The sequence below is a fragment of the Leuciscus leuciscus genome (assembly GCF_965113295.1).
Source record: "Leuciscus leuciscus genome assembly, chromosome: 11".
Taxonomy (NCBI): Eukaryota; Metazoa; Chordata; class Actinopteri; order Cypriniformes; family Leuciscidae; genus Leuciscus; species Leuciscus leuciscus.
Window position 1 is genome coordinate 31,393,261 of NC_138735.1, and position 25,471 is coordinate 31,418,731.

The 25,471-nt window shown below is 40.4% G+C and overlaps 2 protein-coding genes across 2 annotated transcripts; one reads left to right on the plus strand and one right to left on the minus strand.

Annotated features, from left to right (window-relative positions):
* Nucleotides 1–2,316: 2,316 nt before the first annotated feature.
* Nucleotides 2,317–7,336, plus strand: LOC309508792 (uncharacterized protein; the record flags this gene model as incomplete). Its single annotated transcript, XM_082183263.1, has 2 exons — nucleotides 2,317–3,854; nucleotides 7,275–7,336. The coding sequence occupies one exon, from the start codon at nucleotides 2,317–2,319 to the stop codon at nucleotides 3,784–3,786; it is 1,470 nt and encodes a 489-aa protein (XP_082039389.1). The 3' UTR covers nucleotides 3,787–3,854; nucleotides 7,275–7,336.
* Nucleotides 7,337–20,481: 13,145 nt separating this feature from the next.
* LOC309508793 (uncharacterized protein) lies at nucleotides 20,482–21,985 on the minus strand (the record flags this gene model as incomplete). The annotated part of the gene is made up of 3 exons (XM_082183264.1): nucleotides 20,482–20,577; nucleotides 20,844–21,193; nucleotides 21,808–21,985. The coding sequence occupies 3 exons, from the start codon at nucleotides 21,983–21,985 to the stop codon at nucleotides 20,557–20,559; spliced, it is 549 nt and encodes a 182-aa protein (XP_082039390.1). The 3' UTR covers nucleotides 20,482–20,556.
* Nucleotides 21,986–25,471: the final 3,486 nt, after the last annotated feature.

A 25,471-nucleotide genomic window follows, 5' to 3' on the forward strand; every position in this document is an offset into this window, starting at 1 on the left:
ACGAGCTTGCCCTCCTCGAACAGATCCACTCATCACTGCTGCACCGTCATATGTTTGGGCCACCACTTTCAGTTCAGCAATGTCGTTTGAGACAAGAACTTGCTCGACAGCATTTGTGATTGCTTCTGCACCATAGCCATCCAGTTTCTGCAAGCAAAGAAATCTCTCCTTGATGTCACCTTCCAGTGAAACGTATCGCACACAAACAGCAAGTTGTTCTGTGTGCCCATCCTTAGCTTCGTCTGCCATTACCGCATACATCTTGGATTCCTTTACTTCTTTAATTATTTGTGCTGTGACCTCCATGGAGCAGCATCCAATGAATTCATTTTGAGAAGAAGGTGACAGGTATGGAATTAATTTTGTTCCAATAATAATGAACGTAACTTTTCAAGAAACTAATTAAATATAAATTGAAACTGAATAAAATATCTTTGAAACTGAAAAAGAATAAATCGCAGGCAAATTTTTTGACTTCGTTTTTAATACACTGCATGTTTTGCTAACTATTTCTCATATATTGCGTTCGCTGATCTGAACTTACAAATGCGCTTCCAGAGTTTTCATTTACGCTTCTGAAGTTTTCGTTTACGCTCCCAGAGTTTTCGTTTGCTGTTCTGACACATTTCTCTCGTGGGGGCGGGGCTAGTAGCAGTGCGTTCTCATTGGCTACTGAGGTTTTTATTGACAGCTTCTTGACCAGGAAGTGAAGACGTCAGTGCTGTGTTTATGTGTGGATTTGAGCGTCTTAAGCACAGCTTTCTATTTCATTTTAATGATATTAAGTTAGGTTTGTTTTTTAATTTTATCTGTATTTACCTGCTGCTACTACTTTGTCGACAGAAGCTTTTAGGAGCACAAGAGATCTATTCAGTCTATTCAGGTGTAATTGTACATTAAAGTACTGTATAATACTTAAAATATTGAATAGTGTCCAATGTTTTCGGAGAATATTTGTTTATTCCTGATGATTCTTTTGCATGTTAGGCTCTGATTAGGTTCAGCTGTTACAATTTAAAGAGAATACTAGTAAACATGTTTGATATATTCAGCCGTCAAGAAAGTCAAACCTCAACCAGGTAATCAAGGTTGGCAACCATGGCCATCACACTACTCACTGTTAGCATGATATACATTTACACCATCAAAATTAATTGTCACTTAAATAAGAGGAATTTAAACAATATGAAAATTACACTCGTGTCCTGCTGTCAGATGATACAAACCTCAAAGGGCATTTCATTACATATGTCACAGAAAGAATGTTCTTGTTGCCATTTTTTTTTTAAATTGATAATTGTATTTAGTTATTTCATTTAATTAATACTATCTTCTAAGATTTAAAATTGTAAATATATTTTAACAATCATCAACCATTTCAATTGTGACTTATACAACCAGTTAAATTAATGTAATTGAAAATATGAATTCAATTAAATTTACATTCTTTATTATCACCAAAGCATATACACAAGTATCAGAGTGAAGGTCTTGAGATGCAATTATGTTGTGACAGGAAAGACCAGAATTCACAAAACATTAACTGCATATGTAGCGCAATGACTGAGTATTGCACTTCAATAATGTCATAATGGGTAGTTAAATATAATAATGTTAAAAGTAGTGACAAATGTTAGTCTCATAGTGCACCAGCAGGTGGCAGCGATGTTGCGTAATGTTGGTTAGGGAACCGATCTCTCGGGAAGCCTCGCGTGAGTTAGAGAGCGAGACTTCCCCGTGAGTGTTGGTGTGTGATAACCACGAGAGCTGCAACTAAAACGTTTAACTCCTGTTTTGCAGGTAAGCTGGTGGATAGTTTATGAGACTTGTGTATTAATGGTTATGTGTATATTTCCGAAGTGTTTGCATAGACTGTGAATTATATATATGTTATATTAACCGTGCTATGCGTTGATTAGTGAGTTGGCACGGGTGTTATGAGTTCATGTGGCTATTTACACGAGTGTTGTTGAATATAGCAGAGATGTAGTTACAATTATTTCATGCTGAACTATAAGAGGATATTTGCATGTTTACAATGTAATGTTTAAAACGTGTTGCGTGAAGCCTTGCGTGAGTTAGAGAGCGAGACTTCCCCGTGAGTGTTGGTGTGTGATAACCACGAGAGCTGCAACTAAAACGTTTAACTCCTGTTTTGCAGAATAAATACACTTTAAATGTGCAACCCCCCGTGTGAATTCTTCATTATACACTGGGAAGTGTTACATATTTTGGCGAGCCAGCCAGGAGCTGCAAGTTATAACGGCTGAGCTCCAGAGACGAATCTAGACAGTGAAGCAGTGTAAAATGGCAAGCATGGATGAGCTGCGTGATCAGATCAGCCTAGCAATACTGAAGCTGAACAGCTCTGATCTTGTTCCAGTGTGTCAGCGTCTAAAATGTGAAGAGCCTGTCAGAGGGTTTGAAAGCAAAACACGACGTGGCCTCATCAGACTGGTGGAGAAAACGCTGGATGACATAGAAGAGACTGAGGATGATGAGGTATTTTGTCGGTGTCTGGAGGATCTGTTGCTGCAAATAGACTCTCTGATACTGCCAACCAAAGCTGCATCAAACATTACACCAGATGAGACAAATGATTTAGACATTCTGAAAGAGAAATATTCCAGATTACAGATTGAACAAGCGAAAGCCCGTCAAATATTTGAAGAGGAGATTGTCGCAATGGAGCAAAGAGTGAGGGAGGAAACAAGAGCTATCACAGTGACACCACCTGCGCTGTCTGAAGTGACTTTAAGGAGAGAGTTCCGGATCTGTGGACAAATTGGGGAGGCAGGACAGCGAGAGAAACTGTCCTACACCAGCCTCATGAACCAGATTGAGTCCGGACTGAGAAAGGGTCATATAGAGACAGAAATCATCGAAGCTGTGACACGCGCGGTGAGCCCAGGCCTCCATTTAAGAGACATGCTTGAAATAAAACGAGATCTCACTCTTCCGGCCTTGAAGACAATCCTGAGAGGACATTTCAAAGTTGATCCACCATCTGACCTGTTACAAAAGTTAATGAACATGTCACAAGACCCAAAAGAATCAGTCCAGAACTTTCTATTCAGAGGAATCGAGCTCAGAGAAAAGTTACTGTGGAAGCTGAGTGAAGAAGACGAAGGTGAGCAATTTAGCCCAGAATTAATTCAAAGGAAATTTCTGCGCTCCATAGAGACCGGACTACTAAGTGAAGCGGTGAAGCTGCAACTTAAGCCCTACCTTAGCAACCCTAGAATCAAAGATGAAGAGCTGATAGAGCGAGTGAATGAAGCTGCAAACTTAGAACAAGAGCGACAACAAAAACTGAAAAAGACTGTAATGAGTAAGTCGCCAAGACTGAGTGAAATACAAACCAACATATGTCCGTTTGAGTCTCAGCTACATTCTCAAGGTTGCGTGGGACCCAAGAGAGATGACAGAGTACCTGCAGTTAAAGCTGATTCAGTCACTAATAGCAAAAGGAGTCAAGTCAAGCGGGAGGAGGCAGATTCAAACACCAGCCAACTGATTGAACAACTCAGAGCAGAAGTCCTCGAAATGAAAAAGATGGTGAATGAGACAATGGAGACAGCTAAGCTACGGGGAAGAACAGAACGAGTAGCACCTGTAAATGCCAGCAAACTGCGAGGTTGCAGAGCCTGTCAGGAAGCTCGAGTCGGTGAGCAGTGTGAGCATTGCTTTCGTTGTGGACAGGAGGGCCATCTTTCCAGAGGTTGTCGGCGACCCAGAGAACAACAGGGAAATGGGAGAGGGCTGCTGCGTCGGGACCCTCAGTAGCCCTTGAGACAAAGTCCCCCGTCAATTACTCCAAGCAGACTGTGAAGCTGAATGAATTGAAAAAAACTGTTAATGACATCCCTCTTTACCAAAATGTGAAACTGATAAATCTCATTGGCAGAAAATGTCTGGTTCAATGTTTGCTGGAGGGGAAACCTGTGGAAGTTTTGTGGGACACGGGAGCACAGGCAAGTGTTATTAATGAGGAATGGAGAAAAGAGAACGTACCTCATCGAACAGTAAGACCTCTCCATGAACTGCTGGAGTCTGGTACCCTGGTTGGGTTAGCTGCAAACCAGACTGTGATACCGTTCCTGGGCTGGATTGAAGCTGAATTCAGTTTAGGCAGAGACTCAAGCACTACTCCGCCATTACTGGTTCCAATATTAGTATCCACTGATCCACAGGTAGCTGAACAGCCCATCATTGGGTTCAACGTAATTGAAGCAGTTCTCAGTCAAAAGAGGGGCTGTAAGTCAGAAAAAGACACCATCTGTGAAGTGAGTAAAGCTCTCTGTGTGCCATTCAAAACAGCAAAACTGGTGCTCAAGTTAATTCAGTCTACAGATTCTGGAAGTGAAGCAGGCATTGTACAGACGGGAAGGAGACAAATTCATGTAGCAGCTAACCAAGTCACAACTGCATTGGTTAAGATCAATACAGGGTCTCAGTTTAAGGGTCAAAGTCTACTATTAGTCCCAAACAAAGAGCCTGCACTGCCAGAAGGGGTCGCTATTGAAGAAGGAGTAGTTATGGTTCCCGCTGACAGATTTGCAGTGGTACCAGTGCCGATTGCTAACACCAATAACTATGCTGTTACCTTAGATCGTCGAATAGTCCTGGGTCATCTTCAAGTAATAAAATCTGCTTTATCTGTGGCTTCAGAACAGAAAAACAGGGACAACTCCACAGCCAGCAAAGACCAGAACAACATTGATAACAGTAAAAGTAAGGAAAATGTGAGTAAAGTGGATTCACAGAGACAAAAACCTAGCCAATGGGATCCTCCAGTCTCCCTGGATCATCTAAGTGGAACACAGAAGGAGATAGTGAGACGGTTGTTGAGGGAGGAATGTCATGCTTTCGGCTTTGACGAGGATGACATCGGTTGTATTCCCTCATTGAACCTGCATATTACACTCCACGATACCTCACCTGTGAAGAAAACATACGTGTCAGTTCCAAAACCATTACATCAGGAAGTGAAAGAGTACTTACAAGACTTACTGAATCGTGGGTGGATTGAAAAGTCCAGGTCACCCTATGCATCACCGATGGTCTGTGTAAGAAAGAAAGATGGGACATTGAGATTGTGCTGTGATTACAGAGAACTGAACAGAAAATCAGTACCTGATCGACATCCAATTCCAAGAATACAGGACATGCTGGACTCTTTAATCGGTAGTTCCTGGTTTTCGGTGTTGGATCAGGGAAAAGCCTATCACCAGGGGTTCCTGGATGAGAAAAGCAGGCCATTGACTGCCTTTATAACTCCTTGGGGACTATACCATTGGGTGAGGATACCTTTCGGACTCAGTTCAGCACCAGCCGAATTCCAACGGAGTATGGAGGAGTGTCTTGCAGGTCTTAGAGATGATGTGTGTCAACCCTACCTTGACGATAATCTTGTCCATAGCCCTAGTTTTGAAGACCATGTCAGTCACCTCAGAGCTGTGCTACAGAGATATCAGCAGCATGGTGTAAAGCTCAGCCCTCGTAAATGTGAGATCTTTCAGAGGAAGGTGAGATTCCTTGGACGCCTTGTGTCAGGAGACGGATATACAATGGATCCTGCTGAAGTGGCTCCCGTGCAGGCTTTAAAAGATCGAGTTCCTGCTACCGTAGGTGATTTGAGAAAGCTGCTTGGATTCATCTCATACTACCGTGCATACATACCTGATTTTTCCAGATTGGCGAAACCCCTGTATCAGCTATTGTCATCACCCCCTGAGGAAACATCACCTGTGGAGAAAAGAGTAAGAGGAAAATGTCTCAACAGACGACACAAAGGTGGTGCTCCATCAAACACACAGATACAGTGGACTCAAAGCCATCAAGAGATATTAGACTTTCTCATTGACAAACTGACCACCCCACCAATATTGGGCTATCCAGATCTCACCCAACCGTTCATTCTGCACTGTGATGCATCACAAGAGGGGCTGGGTGCTGTGTTGTACCAGAGGCAGAACTGTAAACTGGTGGTGATTGGTTATGCTTCCAGAACACTAACTACACCGGAGAAGAATTACCACCTTCACTCAGGGAAGTTAGAATTCTTAGCATTAAAATGGGCAATATGTGAACGTTTTAGGGACTACCTGTATCATGCTCCACATTTTACAGTGTATACGGATAATAATCCCCTGACTTATGTTCTCTCCACTGCCAAGCTCAACTCCACAGGCCATAGATGGGTGGCTCAGCTGGCAGATTTCAACTTCTCCATAAAGTACCGTCCTGGAAAGAGCAACGCGGACGCTGATGGTCTGTCCCGGATGCCAGTAGACATTAATCAATTCATGGAGCAGTGCACTGGAGGAGTGAGTCAGGAAGTCATCAGTGCGTCTATTCAGGGAGTGTTGGTGGGCGAAAACACCCCGCTTGCATGGGTTTTTGGAACTCAAGTACAAACCCTCCAGATGGTGAGTGATGCTGCTGTGTCGACGTCAGACAAACCGTTCACACTGAAGCAAATTTTAGAAAGTCAAAGGAAGGACCCTGTAATCGGTCGAGTTTTGGAGTATAAAGTTAATAATCAGAGACCACCAAGACAAGTATTCAAAACTGAGCCGACAGATGTGAAAATGCTTCTGAGACAGTGGCAAAAATTGTACATCAATGAGCATGGCATACTTTACAGAAAAGCCGGTGGAAGAGATCAGCTTGTTTTGCCAAAAGAGTATCACCAGATTGTATTTATTGAGCTTCATAAAGAAATGGGACACTTAGGAGTGGAGAGGACAGTGAATTTGATTCGTGATCGGTTTTACTGGGTTCGTATGCAGAGTGACACAGAGCACTTCATTGCCAATGTATGTGAGTGTTTAATGCGGAAGAAACCATACAAGGCCACAAGAGCCCCTCTTGTTTCAATCATCACTACACGCCCGTTTGAGCTAGTTTCTATAGACTTTTTGCATCTGGAAACCTGTAAGGGAGGGTACGAGTACATTCTGGTTGTCATAGATCATTATACTCGTTTTGCACAAGCCTATGCCACTAAAAATAAATCAGCCAAGACGGTGGTGGACAAGATATTTAATGATTTTGCTTTACGTTTCGGATTCCCAGAAAAGATTCACCATGACATGGGTAAGGAATTCGAGAACCAGTTGATGTACCAACTGCAGAAGTGTTGTGATGTGCGAGCGTCTCATACTACTTGCTATCACCCACAAGGAAATGGACAGGTAGAGCGCTTTAACAGAACATTACTGGCTATGTTGCGAACACTCACAGACGCAGATAAAACACAATGGAGAAAGTCATTGGAGAAGATGGTTCACGCGTATAACTGTACTCGCTGTGAGGTAACAGGTTTTTCCCCTTTCTTCTTGCTCTATGGTCGTTCCCCCCATCTGCCTATCGATCTGCTTTTCAACCTGAAGCCAACAGAAGGGAATGAGAATTATGCTGAGTATGTGAAGAATTGGCAAACGAGGATGCGTCAAGCTTATGAGATTGCCTCCAGAACAGCTGACAGGGAAACATCAAGGAGTAAGCAGGGGTATGATAGGAGAATACATGGAACTGACCTTCAGCCGGGGGGACGAGTGCTGGTCCGAAATCTATCTGAGAGAGGAGGACCCCGTAAGCTCCGTTCGTACTGGGAAAACAGAGTGTACGTGATTGTAAAGAGGAGGAGTGACGAAAGTCCGGTGTATGAAGTCATACCTGAAGGAGGAGGTAAAATGAGAGTGCTACATCGGAATCTACTTCTCCCTTGTGATAGCTTGCCATTGGAGAACCCCGAAGCAACACCACAACCAGAGACAGTGAGAGAGACAAAAGTAAGCAGAAGAGACAGAAAATGCCTGGAAGAAGTTCAGAATGATGCGTCAGAGAACGAGGATTTTCAAGATGGTGAGCTAGTGCTACAGTTTCCTACTTCCTTGAGGCAGTGCCGTAAGTCTGTTCGTCTCAATCCTGATGTAGAACCGTTCACGCCAAATGTGAGACAGCACTGGGAACGAGAGTCACAGAGGATAGAGGAGATAGCAGACAATGGAGCAGAGGAGCGGATGGAAGAGTATCTTGAAATGCCGGTGGGACAGTCGGGGGTATCTGAAGAACAAGCATCAGTTGGGACTGGGAGTGAGGATGATGACTCTATACCTTTGAATTCTTATCCAAGGAGAGAACGCCGTCGTCCAAAGATTCTGACTTATGACTCGTTGGGTCAGCCATCTGTGGTGGAAGTTGCCATTGATAGACTTAATGTGAGTAGAGAGTCTGCAGTCCAGAGACTGTGGCGACCATGGACAATGTTGGTTACCAACTAAACGTACACTGATTAGCCACACTTAATCAGGACTTGTGAAAACAAATGTTTTCATGGACAGTGGTAGATGAAAAAAACATTTAGTTGTTTTTTTAATTGTTTTGTTTTTTTTCAACTGTGTAACATAGGCAACTACGGACATTGTTGACTTACTCTAGAAAGTAAACTAAAAGGGGTAGTAGACTAAAGAATTGGCTGGCCGAAATGGGGAGTCTATTACAAAAGAATGTGTATAAGCGAGATAAGTGTTTACTGTTGCTGGAAAATAATATCTTTGGGTGACAATGGACTATGCAACCAATGGTTAATTTGACCTATTGTAGAGAGTATTGCAAGTGTTTGAAATTTAAGTCATCACTACTCTTATAAGGTGTCTGCTGCGAAAGTGATTGATTCTCAATTATAGTCAAATCTTAAATGTGGTAAACATTTTAAATTTAGTAGGGGAGAGTGTAGCGCAATGACTGAGTATTGCACTTCAATAATGTCATAATGGGTAGTTAAATATAATAATGTTAAAAGTAGTGACAAATGTTAGTCTCATAGTGCACCAGCAGGTGGCAGCGATGTTGCGTAATGTTGGTTAGGGAACCGATCTCTCGGGAAGCCTCGCGTGAGTTAGAGAGCGAGACTTCCCCGTGAGTGTTGGTGTGTGATAACCACGAGAGCTGCAACTAAAACGTTTAACTCCTGTTTTGCAGGTAAGCTGGTGGATAGTTTATGAGACTTGTGTATTAATGGTTATGTGTATATTTCCGAAGTGTTTGCATAGACTGTGAATTATATATATGTTATATTAACCGTGCTATGCGTTGATTAGTGAGTTGGCACGGGTGTTATGAGTTCATGTGGCTATTTACACGAGTGTTGTTGAATATAGCAGAGATGTAGTTACAATTATTTCATGCTGAACTATAAGAGGATATTTGCATGTTTACAATGTAATGTTTAAAACGTGTTGCGTGAAGCCTTGCGTGAGTTAGAGAGCGAGACTTCCCCGTGAGTGTTGGTGTGTGATAACCACGAGAGCTGCAACTAAAACGTTTAACTCCTGTTTTGCAGAATAAATACACTTTAAATGTGCAACCCCCCGTGTGAATTCTTCATTATACACTGGGAAGTGTTACACATACTATACATGTAATGCACAGTATTCTCATGATACATTACTATACAAAATGAAAAATTACAAATACAGAATACATTTTAAAAATTCATATACATTTTAAATGTTGCAATGATTCTTTGAACCGTTCCCGTTGCAGTTCAAGTAACAAAGCAGTGACTGGACACAAGCAGTACAAGGATAGTCCACCCAAAAAAATAGAATTCTCTCATCATTTACTCTCCTTCATGCCATCCCAGATGTATATGACTTTCTTCTTCACATAAACATAGACAAAGATTTTTAAGGAAATAATCCATCTCTGTGAGTCCATAATACAAGTGGATTGTAACCCATGTACGTAAGACAGTTGGTCGGAAGTGATTTTTCGCATGGATTACCGTCACGCTCACTGTGTGTGGTTTTTAAAGCGTCTTTAGGACTCGCAGAGATGGATTACTTTCCTTACAATCTTGATTCGTGTTTATCTGTAGAAAGAAAGTAAAATGCATCTGGGACAGCATGAGGGTGAGTAAAATAAGAGAGAATTTTATTTTTGGGTGAACTATCCCCTTAACATTCATTTGCTGTTGGTATGCTAATCCAAGATCAGCATAGACTAATAAGAATAAAGTGCAACCTCTTGTGAACTGTGTTTGATTTAATCTAGAGGAAATTAAAATATTTGCTAGTTTATATTAAAATAAAATAAATCAGGTGTCTGAAGATCAAGATCCCAGTCATTCAAAGGTGATGTGTCTGAACAGAGTAAGATTATTGTCTGACAGGGACAGTGGATCTCTGGTACTATCACTCCATCAGCATCACTCTGTGTCAGCATCAGAATTTTGTTTATGGAAAAGCTGCTCCACTCCCTGGAAAATGAGAGAGGAAATGTATTATAATCTAACAATACAATGCTTTGAACTCCCACATACAGTAACAAGTTGCAGACTTAAAATATTTTTTCCAAACAAATTATATAAATGTTTTAAGGGATTTTACAGTACTAGCTTAAATATTTACCTCGGGAGTCATGAAGCATTTATCATCTGTAATACTGTTGTGTAACCAGTAGATGGCTGTATAGCCCTATATATAAACATCCATGGCTGTGTATTCCCTAGTTGCTGGATGTTTTCAGTCTTAATTACTTGCATGTATTAAGGTTTTAATTTGGACATATATTTATTATTAAAGACTATTAAAGATTAAGCATTTTTCTCAGAAATGTTCATTTGAAGTGCATTTTTTGGCATTATTATTAGTCAAATATGGACACAGAACAAGCATTTACTCATACTAGCTACATATAATAGCTTTATCTATCAGTCATCTTTATCACACAAAAGTAATCAGAATAAATAATTTCTAAATAATTAAATAATTTTCAAGATTCAAAATAATTGAGTGTTTATTATTATGAACAGAGACGTGTTCTGTGGTCAAGTCGTGTCTCTCCTCTTTCAAAAACTCTGCATCGCAAATTAATCAGCAATTGAGAAATTCAGGTTTAAATAGCTTTATTGGCATGGTAAAAAAAAAAGGCTTTACATTGCCAAAGTTGAATCAGGCAGTGATTGACAGCGCTCTGGTCTTTTGGCATCGGTCATTGACTGATACAGTACTTTTTGTACTGTAGGCTACAGTACAGATACTGTACATTACTCTAGCCCAATGTTGTTTGGGGTGGCTGGGGGGAAATATGATCTAATCGAAGACTGTAACCGAATGTAGATAAATAAACAAGTCATGTAATGGGCTAAGTTACATGAAGACAACACAGCTGTATAATGTTATGGGCTCTCACTGAGCTCTAAAATGCCTCTCCACCTGAAAAAAGCCAGTACTGTATTATAAATAGTATTAGTATAGTATTGATTAAAAAATAAATAAATCTGACTTACCACGAGTAGGCTATCCAGTATCCTGATAGCGACGATGGCTAATGATAATGATAATGATTCGTCTGTAGGCTACTATTCCTTCTATAAGAAATCATCTCAACAATATAGTGTAGCAGCAAAAAAATACAGATATAAACTTAATATCATTAAAATGAAATAGAAAGCTGCGCTTACAGACGCTCACATCCACACATAAACACAGCACTGACGTCTTCACTTCCAGGTGAAGAAGCTGTCAATCAAAAACTCAGTAGCCAATAAGAGCACACTGCTACTAGCCCCGCCCCCACGAGGGAAATGTGTCAGAACAGCAAACGAAAACTCTGGGAGCGTAAACGAAAACTTAAGAAGCGTAAGCGAAAACTTCAGAAGCGTAAATGAAAACTCTGGAAGCGCATTTGTAAGTTCAGATCAGCGAACGCAATATGAGAAATAGTTAGCAAAACATGCAGTGTATTAAAAACGAAGTCAAAAAATTTGCCTGCGATTTATTCTTTTTCAGTTTCAAAGATATTTTATTCAGTTTCAATTTATATTTTAATTAGTTTCTTGAAAAGTTACGTTCATTATTATTGGAACAAAATTAATTCCATAGTATGTAGTATTGGCAGGAGCTTTGTATCCCTGCAGGAAAGGGTCAAACTTTTGCAGCAGCTGCATACATTCGAGGAAGTTCCCTTTGTTAGGGCTGTCATCCGTTTCACTGTGGCCACAGAAGGGAATGCTCTGTTTGCCTAGAAAGGCGGTAACTGAAACAATGCGGCGGAGATACTCCCTTCTTTCGCTAACCTCAGCGACACTAGCAGCTTGTAACTGCTCAGCAACGTCACCATGAATCTTGCTTGCTTTGTAGCTCATCCATGCCACCATGGAGGCCTTGTGTAACACAGTCTTCTCATGGTCCCTAAACGAATCTAAAGCCCTCTTCCAGTTGGTGTAGCCATTAGAGGCCAGACCGTCTTTGTTGAGCCTACCTTCCTGCTTGCTGAACAATCTGCAGCAGAAACAGAAGGCGGAATTTTGGCTCACTGAATATTCAAGCCATTTAAAAGTGTTGTACCAGCTCTTCTGAAAGGACCTTTTCTGAAGTCCAAAATGGTTGGAAGGAAACTGGACATCGTTAACTTGCTTTGGACCTGTGTCTGGGCTTCCTAAATCTGTCTCTTTAGAGCTCTCTCCTGTCTTTCCCTCATCTCTCCTCCCTGGCTCGTCTGTAAAGCAACAGTAAACGACAAGTTCAACCCCTCTACTTTTATCTATCCACAGCAACTCTATCAACTGTATTCTTCTTCTGTTTTATTGTCCTATATTAGTTTACAATTATTTATTTTGTACTTGTTATGCCATGTGTCTAATTAAATCCTCCTATATACATAAATGTATTTTGATTATTATTACCACTGCTAGATACAATTTCCATTCTTGCCTACTAGTATAAAATCTAAATTTCAAAAGGCAATATCACCATTATAACCTAGATCCTGTAAATATTAATGCAACTGAATGTCCTTTCTTACACGGCCATGTTTACTATTTAAATATTGTCTGTGTACTTTTTGTTCTGTATTTGAATTTTACCCTTAAATTATATTAGAACTGCCGGGAGCAGTTGTCGTTCTTAAAATTATTATAAGCAGCAGCCCACATTGCTGCTAGAAATCAAAGACTTGTTGCTCGCTTGACATTTCTGCTTATTATTAAAAGTAAAGTATGGTAGACTGGGGCAATCTTAACTGCTTGGTAACCATGGTAATAAGGGTTAGGAACTGATTTAGGAATAAGGCCATTAAAGATATTTTCCTAACTTAAGATAGGAAAATGTATTACAGAAGCTTCCTAACTTTGTAAAATCTTAAATAAACTCTCTTAACTTTAAGAACTGTTAAGCTGTCCTAATTTTTACTTTTCCACCAGATAGTGTTTAATAACTCGTTTACATGGCTGCTCTTTCACCCTCGCCCGCACCCACCAAATCTGTCATTTATTTTTGTTTTGATAATAAATGGAGCCAGCCTCCAAAAGTGAAACCTGTCCTGTGATTTTTTTTTTTGTTCTTATACATTAAGTGTTTGTTGTCTTTACATTCAAATAATAATGTTTCATATAATCTAGAATATATATGGAATAAATAGCATTCAATACAAAATGAGTATCTCTCATATATTAAAATCGAGTTTTTATGTGAAAGATTTGCTTTGTTGTGCATTAGAACCACACCAGGCATTTTAGTCATATTACAAAATAATTTATTGAGGCCAAACATAATAAACATTATAAACTGTGTCACTTCACCACGTGACAGCAGCAAGCAGGCTCCTGTGCATTCATTGACTTAACATAAAAATCACTCGCGCCTGACACACTATTCGCGTCCGGTGGTGTGAACGCACCATAGTTACCTGACTTAAAGTTCAATGATAGGAATGAAACAATGAATGAGTTGTTGTTAATTCTCCATTTTCACTGTATGTTTCATTAAAAAAACGGCGGCAAAACAGTGATTAAAAGCCGTTTAGCTCGCGTCTCGCGAGATGAGAAAAGTGACATCGGTTGCTATAGGTATCAGACAGAAAAGTTGATGCTAGCGATGTTAGGATTTCCTAACCTGAAATAAGATAGGATGAAGCAAGATATGATTCCTAAAGTTATTTAGTATTTGCTTCGGTAATACCAATTGGGAAAAATCCTATCTTAGACTCTTCCTGTAATACGGCCCCTGGTAGCTATCCATCTGAGGGGAATAATGTTAATTTACACATCGTGTTTCAATCGCCAAATCAGATGTATAGGCTACTTCATCTACATTCTTCACGAGAAACGGATTATGGCTCACAAAATGGATTAGCTATAGGCGAAATAGTAAGGTCCCACGTACTTTATATATACAGTACATGTTCTGCATTAATACCACAGTGAGTACAGGGCTAACGTTAGGTAAGTTAGACCAGGGTTTGCTAAAGAGCCTTCACCGACCTGAGCTTAATGATGAGGGAACGGTGCCAGTAGATAACTCTTCTTGCCTCCTTATTTTACTTTTTAAAAAGTGTCTAATGTCCATAGCTATCACCAGAAGCCACAAACAACAATGACAGTAAAGCCCTAAAGCTGTAAGTTAACCGATGGCTCTTTTATCTCTCCTCAGGCTGAAGCCCCGGATGCCCATGTCTAACGGCGCGCCTGCTGTTTACAGTGGAGTAGGCAGCTGTTGACCTCGACTGGGGATGTCATCGGATGGTGGAAGGAATACTTAGAGGATCTCCTTAATCCCACTGACATGCCTTCCATTGAGGAAGCAGAGGCTGAGGGCTCAGAGGTGGACTCGTCCATCACCCAAGCTGAAGTCACCGAGGTAGTCAAGAAACTCCTCGGTGGCAAGGCACCGGGGGTGGATGAGATCCGCCCGAGTACCTCAAGTCTCTGGATGTTGTGGGGCTGTCTTGGCTGACACGTCTTGGCTGACACGCCTCTGCAACATCGCGTGGCGGTTGGGGACAGTACCTTTGGACTGGAAGACTGGGGTGGTGGTCCCTCTTTTTAAGAAGGAGGACCGGAGGGTGTGCTCCAACTATAGGAGGATAACACTTCTCAGCCTCCCAAGGAAAGTCTATGCCAGGGTACTGGAGAGGAGAACACGGCCGATAGTAGAACCTCGGATTCATGAGGAACAGTGCGGTTTTTGTCCCGGTCGTGGAACACTGGACCAGCTCTATACCCTCTCCAGGGTGCTGGAGGGTTCATGGGAGTTTGCCCAACCAATCCACATGTGCTTTGTGGATTTGGAGAAGGCATTCGACCTCGCAGCATCCTGTGGAGGGTGCTCTGGGAGTATTGGGTCCGGGGCCCATTGCTGTTGATTGTGGGGAATATTCCCTTTGAAAACAAAACTCAGCCACTGCGTCTTCAGCGGTTTGGATTTAGGAACATCAAAATGACTGCTGTGTTCCTTATTACACCCAAGAACAGAACACCACAATCGCTTAGACGCCATTCTGCTCATAGACAGTGCTCGAGCTATCAACTATGACCGCTCTGGTCAGCGCGCGTGGACTATGATTGACAGCTCGCTCACGAGCGAGGGCGGGTCTGTGTTGAAACGCTGCTGTCAATCAACAAACGTGGCAGGGGCGTCCGACCGTGTGACGTCACTAGGTTGAACGGCTTGATTTGAGACAGGGGGAAACATATAAGAAGATAAAAAAATAAAAAAACTGGATGGATTTTTATCATTTTATGATGGTTGTGTACAGGCACTGCCAACACACATTTCAGTACAATCAACTTAAAAGTTCATGTACCATTATATGACCCCTTTAATGTACCAGATGCAGTTACTCAGATTTACTTAATTTTTTTACTTGCATTTACTCAATTCATACAGTATATTTCATTGATTTCACAGCTTTAATATTTACTAAATTTTTTTGAGTGTAAAAATGTTTCACCAAAAAAAAGATGAAATAATTGTAGTTAAACTTTTTAGAGTGTATATGACAATTACACATTGAAGAGTTTTGATATTTATTCCAACACCACTGGGTATGTTCACTGTTTGTATCATTCTTCTTCTTATCTATGTGTCTTCCTGACAGTCAGTCTTTGTATTAGAGGTGGTTTTTACTGATCTTTCTGTGGGTTTACGTGGGTTGTCAGAAAGTGATGACAAGGGTGTTTGTTAGATTTATGATCACATTTCCCTTTTTTGAAGAATGTGCCACACAAAATCTCCACACAGAAGATTCTTCAGTTCGCGTGACACACGTGCTGATAAATTGAACAACCTGCATACCAGAGCCATAGAGAGAAAGAGTTGCGACACTCCCATAGACCTCCGTTGTAAATAATGGCGGCGCTTTTAACCGCCTACTTCCGGGATTTGAAGATCGGAATAGTTCCAAACACTGTCATTTGGGCGTTGGACACCATTCACTTACATTGCTGCGCGTCGAGTTGTTCTAGAGTTAAGTTGCTGAAATATCGACCTCTTTTGATTTGTCAACTGTCTATGTTGTATCAGAGGCCCTTTGCGATGCTTATACTGGTCTTCATTTGTATATGCACAGCGTAATTATTTATATTTTATGTTGGTTGTTTCAACCAATTTTCAAGCACTGCCTGCTAGCTAGTGCGACTTCGTCAGCTGTGACAGTAAGAGTTCGGTAATGAATCACTACCACCTTTATAGCAACTTTTATTTAATTTAATTTTTTGGGATATACTAACTTTTCATTATGTTTTATTGTCTTGAGTGAAGCGGCTTGTGAGAACAATGCTGGACCTCTAGGATTGTTATGGGATCACCAGTCCTGTCTGTTTCATGGATCACCTGCCCCTGGTTTTTGTTTTTCTTGTTCACACACACCCACACAAGCACACATTTTTGTTGTCTGTCATTGTTTAATAAAAAATATTTAAGCGAACTCTGAACGGACCGCCACGGCAGACCTCTTTGCGTGATCACGAAGGTAGGCTAATGCATGGCTGAATCAAAATTTATAAGCAAAATCACGGGAATCAATAGCCTAATACAGCCCAGTTGTGCTAAAATAAATATCATGAGACGTCCATCATCAGATGAATGATATGGAAAAGTTAAGTTAGAGCCGCTAAAGCCAGTGCTACTACCCATGCGAACATGGACACTAAGCTTTTCCCTCCAAAAATATAGCCTAAAACTTATCTCCAAATGCAAAACTGACATTAACAAAATGCAATAATGCAATAACAGCTGAAAAAGTACTTGGGTGTGTGTTTTATTTTATATTTACCGTTCAATAATGCAATCGCTGCTGTCTGTCCCATAGAAGAGCATGACAGCCAGCGTATGTTTTGGAACTATTGGGGCTTACATGAACCATGTGACAGCCATAGCGGCGGCATCAAAGAGTGTCGCAACTCTTTCTCTCTATGGCTCTGCTGCATACAAAGTGAATTTCAGTTCTGTTTATTGTTATACCAGTACACGCACACAGCAAAATGAATTGTTGCTTTTCTACTTTTACAATGCAAACTGCAAACGTGTAAATGCATCCATGACAAGGAGATATTAGTTGGAAAAAATGGGAGTTTATTTACATGAAATACTCTTAAGCATGCTATATGCCACCTGAAACTATTTTTAAACAGAATTTCACCAATTCTTTTATAATTATTATTTATGCAGTTGGTATCAGAGAAACAATTATGATTTTAAAATATATATTTTTTAAACGTGTTAAATAAACTTCAAAATAGTAACCACCCACATAGCAAGTGTGAGGGCCACCCCTTGCCCAACTACGGAATCCAAAAGTGTGGACGAAGGTATAATGCGTGTATGTCTTTTCAGCGTTCTGTGAAGTTCACTTAATTTTTAGAATTTAGTTTCAATTTTACTTTAGCTCTGCGCTTAATCTGACTCCAATTTCAAATGATTATCAAATTTAGATCGTGTTTCATATTAGAATATAATCATAAATATTGATTATGATTTTATTTAGATCTTTGATTATTCTGGGTATCCCATACATTCAATTATTTGTTCATTAAGGGACCCAGTGTCGCTTTGAGATGGCACATCGGGAATGGTAAGACCAGACTCCACATTAATCTATACTAGAAATAATGATTTCAGAATCATTCAAATCTGAATCTCAAATAAGAATCATACAATCAGAAATGATTTTAAATCAAGATTAACATTTTATTTGTCAGGTAAAACAGCATCATGCCAATTAACACAAGTAAACAATTAAAAAGGTCATTCAGAAATAATAACTAACATCAATTGCTTAAAGATGACTCTAAGAGTAAGAAATGCACCTGACAGAGACACACAGTTGAGTGTGTTCTGAGTGTAAGACTTGTGAAGACACTGACACAGCACTGCATGGGGGTTTTCTGGTTACAGATCCCCAAAGACTGCTCTTGCCGCTTACCCATAAATACCCAGACCAGAACAAAATAGTTGTAAATATTTACTACACAAAAGCCTGGTTTCGGGGGAGAGGAGAGGATAGATATCTTGAAGAGACACCACCCAAAAAGAAGAACAGAATTTTCAAGTTTTCAATCTTTCTCATAATACCAAATGAAATTGAGGAAATTTTAAAATGATACCAAAAATGAAAGGGAATAAACAATAGATTCACACGATACATCATATGTGATATAGATACAGTACACATTCTCAATGAACTTTCAGTGATTTGAATCAGGGGGAAAAAGGGAGGTGGGAGAAGGGGGATGCATGGATCAGCAAGGAGATCATTTTGGGCAAGGCCATGTCCTGTGCTCTTTCTTTGAGATCTTCTCTCCAGGGGTGCATTTTTTTTTTTTTTGCTTTATTGCAGGGGGTTTGATCTCAGCTTTTGTCTTAGCAGGAAAATCAAGTCTTACACAACCAATGTTAAATCAATGCATTGAATCAACATCACTTTTGAACCCATAGTTAATGGAGATTTTTTGTTTTTCATAAAAAAAACAAAACAAACAATGGTATTGGCATTGAATCAATGTTACAATGTAATGTTGTTCAACCATGTTTGCACTCAGAAAAAGAAACAACTGTAACTGACTTAAGGCCACACAGCCTGATATCAGCTGCAAATAAAAGACATTAAATCTTGCAAGATCTCAGCCGAGGAGGATTAAATAACTACACAAACAGCATTACAAGCTTCACTACTAACCAGTGTGACTTTCATACGTTTACAAAAGTTATTATTGAGAATGAACAGAGGTTTAACGCTAATTCATGTTGATGTTTTATGGAACATAAGTTTTGTTTGAAAAAATAAAAGCAGAGAATAGCAAGACAGCTGGGATTTATAAATGATCTTTGTACAATGCACCCAGCATGCATTGCAGCATGAAGCTTTTTTTGTTTATTGTAACCATTGTTGAGATTCATATGCTGATGGTTGATATATCTGTGTCTAACTGACAGCAGTTTAAAACTTTTTGCATGTAGAATATATGATTGTCAACACTGTTGAGTCTCACACCATATCCCAGCTAGAATTTTTCAGCGGAAAGTTTTTTTGTTTCAAGTGCTAACATTGTTAGAACATTATTCCATAACATTCTTATAAAGCTTTTAGCAGGAAGTTTCACAGCAACTCCATAAACAGCATTACTAGCTTCACTAATTACTAGTCAGTTTGATTGTAGATCATACATCTACAGAAATCTACGAAATCAGAAATCTATGAAGTTCTTATTGAGAATTAACAAAGGATTCAATGTTGATGTTTTATTGAAAATGTCCAGTTTTCTTAATGTTAGATAATCATGTTTCTATGATGTTCTTGAAACATTCTTTCAACTTAATTTTAATCAACAACTCAACATTCTAGGAATGTTAATTTGTAACATTCAAAGTAGATAAATATACAGTTTCCTTAATGTTAGTAGAATGTCATTCTTCCCTGAAGGAGGGAACGGGAGACGTTACGTCGACGTGGCGATGTAAATGGGATCACTTCAGGAAGCAAGTACAGAACAAGCCAATGCACATTGGCCTGTGAGATTTGCATCTCGCGTCCCGCCCCGTAGCGCAGATATAAATACGGAAGCGGATGCACGCACTTTTTGTTTGAAGAACAAGGAGCAGAGATCGTGACGGCCGTACAGAGGAGAGGTACGCTGCGGAAGCCACATCCTGCCCGAAAGGAGGTAACATGTGGAGAATACACATGCGGACTGGCCGGTGGGGGCAGTACAACACATGGAATGTCACTGGGGTGGCTCCAGCCTGAGAAGGGGGAGACAACACCGGACAGTGACAGCAGAGCGGACTCTGCCAAGGGAAAGACAAGGGCTAACTGCAGGGAGCTGATCGTGGAAGAATACACATACGGAATCGCCGCAGGGATCACAGCATATGGGACCCAGCCTAGCACAGGTTACACAAGCATATGAGTACTAGGCCTGGTGACGCTCCGCCATGTCTGACTGCCCAAGGCTGTGGAGGAACTCAACAGGGTTTGCCTAAGTGGGGAACTCGACTGGAGCAAAAGCGCACGTATCCGCTTAATTTGGATGAGAGTGGCACAGCAAGCCGATACTAGAGCGGGAACTTCGGTGTTTTAAACATTAAAATTGGTGACAGATCCACCTACGCGTTGCGGCCAAACATGCCTTCGTCAGGGTGTGACAAACCCATTTACACACTGTCAAGTTCTACTCGTTCAATTTCCAAAGGACACAAGGACAACTCAAATTTCCGACTCAATCACTTTTATTTTTATTTTGGCCTTGTCAGTTGATTGATCTGTTTAATGAATTAGGTTGTAAACCTTTAAAGACAGAGATCAAAAGTTACCATTTTTGATTAAACATTTCAGTTAAACATTTTTAATGAATTTTAAATGAGTTTAAACTTTAATTAAACATTTTAAATACATTTCATGATTGATTACCCACTTAAGCCTTTTACATTGAATAAAGAACCCATTTAACAAAAATGCAAAAGTCAATGCTACAATGTGTTCCTTAACCAATCTACACAGCATATTAAGCAACATTTCAAACACCATGAAAGTAAATAAAACATTTCACCAACCATTGGCGTCTTTGGACTGAACCTACGAGTGAGTGAACTTGGAGTGTCGTCTTCTTCTTCTTCTTCTTCTTCTTCTTCTTCTTCTTGTTCTTGTTCTTGTTCTTGTTCTTGTTCTTGTTCTTGTTCTTCTTGTTCTTCTTCTTCTTGTTCTTCTTCTTCTTGTTCTTCTTCTTCTTGTTCTTCTTCTTCTTGTTCTTCTTCTTCTTGTTCTTCTTCTTCTTGTTCTTCTTCTTCTTGTTCTTCTTCTTCTTGTTCTTCTTCTTCTTGTTCTTCTTCTTCTTCTTCTTGTTCTTCTTCTTCTTCTTCTTCTTCTTCTTCTTCTTCTTCTTCTTGTTCTTCTTGTTCTTGTTCTTGTTCTTGTTCTTGTTCTTGTTACTGGCCGCTCACTCCTTATGAGTTTGTTTGTTTAAATGACTGAGGACCTCATGTCTTCCCAGGTGCTCCAAATCAGTGATAATAACTGATCAGGTGATAAGCAGCCGGTTTGCTGCTGCTGGTGCATTCTGGGAAGTGTAGTTCTTTGACACTAATTTCTGAGATTCAACTCAACACACACCCTGACGAAGGCATGTTTGGCTGCAACGCGTAGGTGGATCTGTCACCAATTTTAATGTTTAAGCCATCAATGAAATAAAGGCTTTTTAACTTTTTTCTACTTATTTCGAGTGCCTTGGAGTTTCTAAGCTCTTAGACTTAGAGTATCCCATACAACCAAAGAGCACCGAGATTTTACACCCTGAAGCAGCACTTCTTTTGCATTCTTTGCTCTGATTGTCTTTTCAATGTTAGCATCTGTAGAAGCTTGCAGAGGGCTGTGTTCACCTGCAGAACACCTGGTCTCACCAGGTGTATGTTGCTTTAGTCCAGCAGGTGGATGAATATGTTCAGGTTTTCATCCTGTGATCCTGTGATGTGAGCAAAGTTCGTAGAGCCAATCTGGACCTTTGTTACTTGTTCAGTTGACGTGTCATTCCTTCATGGAGAAACTCCTGCTTCTCTGGCACCTTCCCCATGTTGATAATCTGACCTTTCTTGACCAATCCTGTCACCTCCAGCGCACCGCTGGTTGTCTGGGCAGACCTCAGTGGATGAAGGGGTTCTCTTTGGTTCACACTGCTTTGTGTGAGACACCTGAAAAGCATCTTAATTGTCCACTTCACGATTGAGCACTTATGAACTTAAAGTCGTAGGGAAATGTATGGGAACACATAATGCAACAAAACAAAATCATGTCATGTTCAAATATAAAATATCATGTTCATGTCAGCGAGTGCGAATGGTGCATCTGGTCTCAAGTGTTTCTCAAGGTCATGTATGGTAGGGTGGTCCCATTTTAAATATCCAACTCTTCCAATTCTTCACTACCACTGTGAGGATGTTAAATGGTAGTGGAATTTAAATATTCTTGATCTGAATTATTCAAAGGAAATGCAGCAAGAGGTCGGTGTAACCTAAATAATCAAATAAAATGGTATGCATCAATTATCTTGTAATAAAAGTAATAATAATATAATAATAATAATAATATAATAATAATATTAGATCACAATTAGGAAGAATTGCACATCTCTATATAATAACCACTTTGTTCATGAATCTTCCAATGCGAGCCACCTATGCAGTTAAGAGAAGCGATATAGTCTTCTTCTTCTTCGTTACGTTTAACCCTCTGGGGTCTAAGGTGTTTTTGGGGTCCTTGAGATGTTCTGACATGCCCTGACATTTGTGCTTTTTTCAGTTGCTTATAAACATATTAATGGCAAAAAAAAATTACACACTATTTAGCACAAACAGGGCTACCATAATATGTGAGCAACAAGAATGTACATGTCTGCATTTCTGAGAGATTAATGTTTATGCATGGTTATTGAAAAAACTAAAAACTAAAGTTTCTGAAATAAGGCCATAAAACACATTCTAAATATGTGCCAATAAGACTTTTGTCTAATGGATGTCATCACCTAGTGTTTTTTCTTCAAAATGATGTGAAAATCACCCTGCCTTATCATTCACATAACACAATACATTGATTTGAATTTTGCAAAGCACTTTCTGTTTGGAAAGGCAATATGCGGAGTGGGCGTCAACGATCATGCATATTTAGTGGTTCACACCTTAGGAGACAATGGGGCCTGCATACTTAATTAGCCATTCATTCAGGTGAGTCACTGAGCCACAAGAATGCAAGAGCAACAGTTGGAAGCATCTCAATTCTTTTTTATTTTTCCACATATTGTGCTTGCAATTTGGCCTATAATATCCAAGGAAAACATGTCTAGTAATTGTGCAGTTAATTCTCATACTGTATTTTCAGTTTTGGAATATTTATCCTCTCCCCAAATTTGTCACTAATAAAACACAATAAAAATTATTTAAAGAAAAGGCTTATATTTACCTTTTAATAGTTTGTTTACATCTACCTTGTAAATATTTTTTTTTATTAAAAAGGTTACAATTACAACAACAATTCAAGTGTAATCTTTCTTTGTAAAAACTAAAGTATACATTTTATCATACATATTTCAAAGTTAAGGATTTGATTGATTATTTGATTACTTTATTTTTGACAAAACATACTATATTTAACATGAGCAAATATTGGCAAACAAAAGCTTATTTGAGGTGGCAGATATTTTACAGTAAAAATGTATAATCTATCCAAAACTAATCAACGAAATGTTGTCTTTCATATGTCTGTAACATAGGTCTTTCATTTTTATTATAAGAAATATAAATGTTAATTTGCAGTTTAATACGTTGCTTATACAAATACATTTTATTTCAACATATTTCAGTCGATTTTTACTCAGTATAGCAATACAGTTTGCTAAAACCGAAACATTCATTCACAAACAGAAACGCCTGACTGTAACGTTGTTTTTATGAAATATTAGGGCATATAAATGTTAATTTTCAGTTTAATACGTTGCTTATACAAATAGCCTACATTTTATTTCAACATATTTCTGTCGATTTTTACTCAACTCAGTATAGCAATACAGTTTGCTAAAACATCATCATTCATTCACACAGAGACGCAATTTAAATTTAAACTGTCTTTTTGCGAGCTGTGATAAACAGCGCGCATCTCTGCGGCTGCCGTTCATTCATTCACAGAAACGCGATTAACTTGAGAAGGAAAAAAAACGTACTACATATTCGGATCCTCTCTCCTGCAATACCCGCACTCTGAGGTAGATTTTCCATTATTATTATTCCTCACAGCGCTGCCAGATGGTGTAAACAGTAGGCTACAATGATATGATTAAACTTGTGTTTTCTCGAGCTGATATGGGGGCGTTCACAGGTTTGCTTGGATTGCCTCAGTAATTTGCGTTTGAATAGCACGCGCTCTCCGTGGGCGGAGTCACATTACATTTGAATTAGCTCTAATGAGCTCGACTGGAATCGCTCTCTTTTAATACAGATTTCACAAGATGAGAATATTTGTTCTCTTACGAGAGGTCTCTCGTACTGCGTAAGATATCTTACGCTAGGGGAAAATCCTTTTTCCGCGAGATATTGAAGCCAAAAATTATCCTTAATTTTGTAATAATGCAAAACGCGTTGCGGCAGCATGCAGACATAGGCGAGGCAGCTCGCGCGCCTATTGGCTGCTCTGCGGCAACTGCAGCAGCCTATCGAGCGAGGCCTGGCGTGACGCCAGACCCAATCAGGGCACTTCGCGCCCGCTGCGTCACGTCCCGCCGAAATGGGCGTGGTCTAGGCCTATAAATACCGCTCGTAGGCAGCTATTATCTGATTTTTCATCCTTCAAGCGAAGCACACGCATCGCTGGAGCTGGATAAGAAGCCGCGCCGTCTGAAAGAGAGCACCTTCAGCGGGACGAGTCACTGAAGTCGCTGGCCGCGCCGCCTTCCTTGCCTTCCTGCTGCGCTATCCGGCGTTATATCCTTTCTCTGCTACTGTGTTTATGTATGTGTGTGTGCTCGCCGCCGCGACACACACTCCCATTGCACTAAAAGAGCTGGGCGTCTTTTTCAAGACGCCCCTTTTCCTGATCACGCAGCTCTCGCGCTCGCTGACGGCGACTGCCCTCACTGCGAGCTAGTTACTGCCTATGGTGACTCTGAGGACTCACCTGGCATCCTTCTCCGAGACTGCTCCTCCGCCCCCCCCCCCCCCCCCCCCCAACCCGCAAAGCTTGCCGGTTCGCCCGCTTGCCTTGCCTGCTTGGGGGACGATACCTGTTCTCCCTCTGTTCGAGCCGCGCACACCGCGCCGCTCACAGAGGATGTCAGGAGCGGGCGGTCACGGGGCTAGCTTTCTCTCTCCCTCTGTTCAAGCCGCGCAAACTGCGCCGCTCACAAGGGAGGCTGGAAGCGGACGGTCGGGGTTAGTTTTTCTTTACGTTATAAGAAAGCTACCCTGCCTCTGCGCCCCATTCATGCGTCACTCACCGGCGAAAGGAGAAAGGTGTGTTTTTAGTCCCTCCGAGGATGGACTGACCTTCAATTTCTCATACATTTCCCAGTTCCCTGATCATGCGACTGGAAATGTCAATATTGCAGCAGGCGAGCCTGTTTTATTACAAGCGCGCCTGCAAGCAAACGCCGAAGAAAACATGTGACGCTCTTATATGCTCGTGCATCCGAAAGCCTTTGTAT